Raw genomic sequence first — 7,797 nt, forward strand, 5'->3', positions numbered from 1 at the left:
CCACGATCAAACTCTGGTGTTGGAACAATTACAGTACAATTATTTGGAAGTGGAGATCCACAAAGTTCATTTCCAATAAAATAGGAAGCATCCAAGCTTGCAGTTGAGTGCTCAAAGGGATCTTCATGGTACAATTATTTGACATACTTTGTGGGATGCTACCATAGAGCTGATTTGCAAAAAAAATCAATAAACTTTAATGATTTCATGCCACCAATATTCTCAAGAATTCTACCGATGAAAAGATTGTGAGATAAATTTAAGGATTGCAACGCTTTAAGACTCATCAACTCCATAAGAATTTCTCCTATGAACTTATTTTTGGAAAAATCAATAATTCTTACCAAGTTAAGAATTGTATCATATTTTGCAACTCTCCCTTTCATCACAAGCATTGCTTCTTCATCAACATATTTAGCATAACTATAAAAATATGCTATATTGTTGAGTGTTGAATGGTTTACCATCACCATATCAGTTAAGTTACTGATACATCCTGGTTTGGATCTAAAAAAATGGTTATCTACAAGATCCAAAATTTGTAAAGAAGCTAGATGACAAAGTTCTTTTGGAAAAGGACTTGAAAACTTATTTGAATAGAGAATGAGAATAGAGATTGAGAAATCTCAATGTCATAAAACTTTGTCCAATCCATGTTGGCACATTTCCAATAAACTCATTATCCCTAAGGTCAAGTGCTATTAGATTAGTACAACCTTTAAATGACAAAGGTATTATCCCAGAGAAACAATTGCTATGAGGATGCAATGATTGAAGGGAACTTAAAGTTCCTATAAAGTGTGGAAGTTCCTTAGTAAAGTTATTGTTGTTTAGTTTCAAAACAAACAAATCTATCAGATTCATCCAATAATCAAGTAATTCTCTAGATAACAAATTATTTTCAAGCTTGAGAATTTGCAATGACTTTGAATGTTCATCCCATAACACAACAAATTGAACATGGGCCCTGTAAAAACATTGTTTGAAAGATCAAGTCTAGCCAAACCTATAGGTATACGAGGTAAAAGACCAGATAAATTATTCCAAGTCAAGTAAAAGAATTTGAGAAAACCCCGTTAAGTTTGGAATCACCCCATTGATTTGGTTGTGAGAGAAATTCAAAGAAATAAGTGAAGGAAATTCCCAAAATCTGTTAAGAATAATATCAGAGATTTCCGAGTTGGATACATCCAGATATAATAAAATTGTTTGTGAAATAAGCTACAATGGAAATTGAGGTTCTAAATAACAAGATCCCAACAATAACAATTGAAGTTGAAAAGGAGGAACTCACTTAGGATTAACTTTAAACATTATTGAGTTTTCCGAAGCATTAAACTAGCCCAATTTAGTGAGGTTTTCAAAATGGACTTGTAAAAGAGATCTACCAAATTTGTTGAAAGACAGAGCCAAAACATTATTGATTAGTCTTTTTTTGGTTAATGCATCAGTTCTTAGACAATTTTTTGTGTAAGAGGTTCCAAAAAATGTTTTTTTGTATACAGATAAGAGAAAGTTTGATGATCATATCGCATTGAACAAGTTGGTGAAATGGCATGAAGAGTCATTTTGCACTTGATACTAAACGTTCTTCACATATATGATTAAACTCCAACATGGGTTTCATCTTCTGTAATGCGAACACTTAGATACCTCTTCACTCATGCTAGAGAGTTATTTTATTATTTTGTTTATGGTTTTAGTGTGTTTTGTATTATTTAGGCTTTAGTAGATGAAGGAGGCACGTTTTGAAAATAGCTATTTCTATCCTCATTTGATTTTCCTATGTCTTTGCAGGAAATGTTTATCGCGATAGTAGGAAGTGCTTACTATGTTGCCCCTGAAGTTCTACGTAGGAGATATGGGAAAGAAGCAGACGTTTGGAGTGCTGGAGTTACGTTGTACATTTTGCTCAGTGGTGTCCCTCCATTTTGGGCAGGTAAAATTTTCATTTTGCATCGTATAAGTTAAGCATGAAGATGATCTCTGAACAAGTAATGATGTATTCTACAGAAACAGAGAAGGGGATATTTGATGCTATATTGCAAGGCGAAACTGACTTCGAAAGTAAACCATGGCCAAATATATCAAGCAGTGCTAAGGACTTGGTACGTAGGATGCTTACAGCAGACCCAAAAAAGCGAATTACTTCTGCTGAAGTTCTAGTTATTTCATTACTCACATGGTTCATATGAAAATGAATTTCATAAAAAGATTTAACAAAATTCCCTCCTGTATCTTGCTTTATCCATTATAACCCCTATGATAACACTGTGATTGTGCTCATCAAATTTTGCTTCTAAATTAGTTCAAAATTGTGTGGCTTATGTAGAGCACCCATGGATTAGAGAAGGTGGAAATGCATCAGACAAGCCAATAGATGTGCAGTCCTTTCTAGGATGAAGCCATTCAGGACAATGAACAAACTAAAGAAGCTTGCTCTGAAGGTAATTCTAAGAATCTGCAAACATGGTTTCATTGTATTTTAAACAAGATAATATAAAACCAAGTGACTTCTGCGATAGTGTTGAATCTAACTGTTTTTTCATAAACAACAATAACGATTGACGTTGAAAAGGAGGAACCCACTTAGGACTAACTTTAAATATTATTGAGTTTTCCAAAGCATCAAACTAGCCCAGTCTAGTGAGGTTTTCAAAATGAACTTGGAAAAGAGATCCACAAAATTTATTGAAAGACAGATCCAATTCTTCTAAGGTTGAAAATTTTCCTAGAGAAATTGGAATTGGACCATTGAACATGTTACGGGAAAGATACAAATAGTGCAATGACGAAGGTTCCCCTAATTTCCATGGTTTGAGACCTGAAATAAAGTTATTTTGTAGGTTAAGAGTCTTCAATTTTATGAATCTCCCCAGATCATTGATCAAATTACCCAAAAGTTGGCAACTTCCCAAATCTATTATCTCTGGAATATTGACAACACATCCTGAAAAATATGTCTAAAATTTCAGATGTCTTGGCCCATGTTAACAAAAGTCAAAGAAAGTGAAGTCAAGTTGCAAAGATTTCCAAATGATCTTGGAATTCTCCCTTTAGGTCTGTAATTGTATGATAGATCAAATACTTTGATGGAAGTCATGTTTCCAAGATCATTTGGAATCCCACCTTGCAAATTATTCAAATTAAGATTAAGGGACTCAAGATTGTTCAATCTGTATAACCAGCCGTTGGATAACGAACCATCAAAGAAGTCATCAGATAAATCAGGATACGTTGGGGAAGTCAAATTTAGAAGTCCTTGCGGAATTTGACTGAAAATCTAGTAAAACGTAAATTAAGAACAACTAAGTCACTGTAACATCCCTTGTCTAATAACCTGACTCTGATACCATTTGTAATATCTCTGGTCTAATAATCTGGTCCAATAACCTGACCCACTGTCAAGATATTATTCACTTTGGACACACATTCCATCATGATTTTGTTTTTGGGTTTTGCAACCCAAAACAGTTTTTAACAATTTAAGGAGCTCACAGACTATTTAACCAGTCAAATTCTCCTACCACTAACCGATGTAGGATACATAGACATAGTACAGACAGACCCAACATCTCTCCCGTGTTTTGTCGATATGGGATTTGTCTAAGGGTATCACATACACCCCCCTTTATGGGACTCAGCGTCCTCGCTGAGATTTGCCCCACCATCGTTCAAGAGGACACGCGGAGCCGCTCTGATACCATTTGACAGTGGGTTGGGGTTATTGGATCAGGGATGTTACAAATGGTATCACAGCGGCTCCGCATGTCCTCTTGAGCGATGGTGGAGCAAACCTCAGCGAAGATGCTGAGTCCCATAAGGGGGGGTATATGTGATACCTTTAGGGAAATCCCACATCGACAAAGCACGTGAGAGATACTGGGTTTATCTGTACTCTGTCTATGTACCCCACATCGGTTAGTGGTGAGAGAATTTGATTGGTTAAATAGCTTGTGAACTTCTTAAACTGTTAAAAGCCGTTTTGAGTTGCAAAACCCAAAAGCAAAACCATGATGGAATATGTGTCTAAAGTGGATAATATCTTGACAGTGAGCCAGATTATTGGACCAAGGATGTTACAATCACTAAGACTGAAAATCTAACTAGGAATTAAAGAATTATTAAAATTGTTTGCAGAAAGATCAAGGTTAACAAGAGATGAAAAGTTTAGGCTTGCTAGTGCATCGGGAAGGTGAGTGAGTCCACAACTTGATAATCGTAGCACTGGTAAAGAAGGAAGTGTGTTTCTAATGGAGAACGGGGTCTGAGGGATTTTGAATATCTAGAGCACACAAATCAAGATGTTGGAGTGAAGAAAGACTAGATACCCAGTTCAAATTCTCAGCTTGTAAAAGATTGTCGCCAAGATTAAGATGTTGTAGATTAGAGAGATTTCTAAGTTGAGGAAGAACCATTCCCACAAATTCACAGCTTGACAGATTAAGGTATCTTAAACTCTTCATTGAACCAAGAAATTTGGAATCTGAATTCCTTCAAAACGATTACCGCTTAAGTCCAAGTAAATCAAACGCTTTAAATCAAGTAAAGACAAATTTATCTTACCACCAAACTTTGTCCTCTCATCATCAGTATTGTCAAAATCTCCAAGGTGGAGCTCAATTACATGACCGGTGAAGTTGTGGCAGATAACACCAGTCCATGTGCAGCAATATCCATCAGCAGCAGTCCAAGAGGCAAGGCGGATGGAAGAATCAATGAGATCCTGCTTGAACCTTAAAGCGCTTGTCTTCCACTTTCAATGCTACCCATGTGAGTGCTTCCATTGCAGAAGCCATGTTTGATGGTCGCTATAGCGAGGAAAAAAAGCCAATGAGAACACCCATGGTTAATTTCATTGTTGTGTGCAGAAGTTTCAATGTAGATGAGACTGAAAAGATTATGAAATAGCTTGGTGTATATATACATATTCAATGACCTCATTTTTTAATTCTGCATGTAAATTGCTGGAAATTTCCTTGATGTAAAGGTCATGTATTGATATTAAATTTTTAAGGCTTAATTTGAATTTCCAACTTCATCTCTTTCCAACCATTCACACACCATGTGGGTTTCAGAAGGTTATTAAACGTTTAAAGTCTTTATCCAACAGTTTCCTGCTTGACTTTCAAATCACATGGGATGTAAAGGCGTTGATTTCCTGTAACTTGCCAGAAGGATTGTGGTATTAATTTATCAAACGGGTTAGAAAAAATTCTTAGGTTATCCTTTCAAAGTCCAACAGAGAGGAGAGGAAAGTTATAAAAATGGACATTTCTTCGGGAAAAGACTGTGAATGAGAGAAGGAATGTTAACGAACCTGATCTGTCATTAACTCACAATCTAAGCAATATGAGACAAGAGTAGCCTAAGCCTTTCTAGTGTTGAAAACCAATAGCTAGAAGTGCAAGCTGAACCCAAACTCACGTACAAAAGCCATAAAGAAACTGGAGTCACCATGATGCTGTACATGAAATTGTTGTGGCCTAGATTTTTTAAGGTGATAAAGAGTCGGAGCCAGTTGTGCAGCAGCCAGGGGGAGATTTTGCGTCACAATAATACTGAAAATCTTGATTCTGCACCAAGAGACACTTGAAATATAGTTTATATTACATTATTAACACCAGTGTCTTAAAACCAGCCCGACAATTGGGAATCGGTGATAAACCTTGTTCAAGTCATGAATAAAACTTGTTTTAATCATGAGACAATTGATTCAGGATTAAATCGGATATATTGTGTCAGATAACAATCTAGTCGTCGAGTTAGACTATATCATCATGATGTTGTAATGATTTCAATGTCATGTTAACATTGTACTGACATCATCAGTCCATCCAACCAGCCTGACAAGTCGACTCAAACACCGGCTCAACTATGAGGCAATGGACTGGTTTTGCCATGACTTCGGCCTTGTTCAACTCAGGTCAGCACTTGGCTTGGTGACTTGTTTTGGATAAAACAACTCCCAGGATTGGCCCCCAAAAGAGCACGGCCCAAGCCTTCATATTAAATGCAGTTCAGGAGACCCTGTTCTTCTAATCCTGGCACTGTAGAACTAAAATAAAGACTCCCTCAAGCGAAATTCATCCGATCAATAGCTGGTGACTTAGACTGACAGTCGATACCATTCTAATATTTTTCTATTTCTTGTAATCATACAAGAAAATAATATATTTATAGACTAAAATTTTACTTCTAAAACAAGGTCTTTATTTTAAGAGAATTTATATTCTTAAAAAAAATTTTAAAAAACGCTTTATGGGTTAAGCTTAAACTTCTTATGGTCACAGGACACTACCCTTTTCACCTTGCTCCCTTATGGGAGAGTGAGGCCGCCATAGCCTCTTGTGGATGAAACAGCCGCCAATTCCAACAGTATTATCCATTAAAATTTAGTCAAACTCAAACCATTTGTTAGCCTGGACAGATATGAAGATTTCTGGTACACACTGTTGTCATCATCTGTATAAAAACCAAACCAGTTCACGCATTCTGAAACAAGGTTAGATATCAGTCACAATCATACATAGTGAAAGTGAATCCTGGTTTCATCTTAATTCATAAATTTCCATAACAAAGAGGGGTTTCATTGTGCTGTGACTTGTGACAAGACCATTTCCGGTCCTCATGTCTTTTCCTGCTTTTAATTGGAGTTTCAGGGCCCCTGGAATTGAACCAACTGAATAAGCACAAGTAACTTTCATTATTAGTTGCCCATAAGAATAGTTTGAGTAATAAAGAATCGAAATTTCTACATGAAGTATACATTCGATAATATATTAAAATGAAACTCCTAACCTAAAAAAAGCTTTCTAGCTTATGATTCAATCTTGCTGTGGTGGGTTGTTGGACACTGGCAAGTAAAATTATACAAAAACAAGAACCATTATTTATTTCCCCTAACATGGGTCAAGCAAGGCAGCCTGGTTTTTCAGCAAGTTTTCAATGCAAAAACTTCCCACTAGTGGCAGACAATCCGGCCTGAAGACATGATTATCATTTTTTTTTATCAAAAATAAAATTATATATACATATTTTTAATACAAAATTTTAATATATAAATAATATATTATTATTATATTAAATAATTTTAATTTAAAAATAAAATAATATTTTATCATATAATAATATATTCTCAGTATATTTAACACATTATATTAATCGTTGTCATATAAATTTAAGGCACAGGGATTCTCTCATTTATGGCGAGAGCATGACTTATGGTCCCAATATTCAAGCCATCCATTTTTGATTAAATAAAGAATATGCTGCATCAAGCTTCAATCAACACCATAATGTTTGGATAATGACTAAATTATGGTCGGCTGATACTCGATCCATCTTTAGATTCTTTCTGGACAGGTTTCAATCCCTCCCACCCAGCCACCCACTCACTCACTCCCCGCTTCCAACAACCGTCCAAGATAATATATAATTGGGACACTTCTTGTCCACTTTTAATTAGGAGGGATATGCACAGAATCTAATCATCTCTTAGTTTAAATTTATTTAAATAAAAAATAATTTAGTTTAAATTTAATTTAAATTTATTAAATCAAAATTAAGAGTGATTTAAATAAAAAAAATTATCTTAAATTTATAACTCAAATTTATAAATCGAATTTGTTGTTTAAATTGACGATACATTGATAAAATAATATTATTTTATTTAATAATTGATAAAACAATATCTTTTTTTTTATAACTAAAGACTTTTTTTGTATTTGTTAAACGGATAAACTTGAAACATAATAATCGAACTCATAACTATTGTATCAAATAAATTAAAGTTTC

The 7,797-nt window shown here is 34.9% G+C and overlaps 1 protein-coding gene across 1 annotated transcript; it reads left to right on the forward strand.

Annotated features, from left to right (window-relative positions):
* The first annotated feature begins 1,740 nt into the window (after positions 1-1,740).
* Positions 1,741-2,403, forward strand: LOC123201769 (calcium-dependent protein kinase 9-like). Its single transcript, XM_044617324.1, has 3 exons — positions 1,741-1,939; positions 2,014-2,166; positions 2,333-2,403. The coding sequence occupies exons 1-3, from the start codon at positions 1,786-1,788 to the stop codon at positions 2,401-2,403; spliced, it is 378 nt and encodes a 125-aa protein (XP_044473259.1). The 5' UTR covers positions 1,741-1,785.
* Positions 2,404-7,797: the final 5,394 nt, after the last annotated feature.

Source organism: Mangifera indica, chromosome 18, assembly GCF_011075055.1.
Source record: "Mangifera indica cultivar Alphonso chromosome 18, CATAS_Mindica_2.1, whole genome shotgun sequence".
NCBI classification, from domain to species: Eukaryota; Viridiplantae; Streptophyta; class Magnoliopsida; order Sapindales; family Anacardiaceae; genus Mangifera; species Mangifera indica.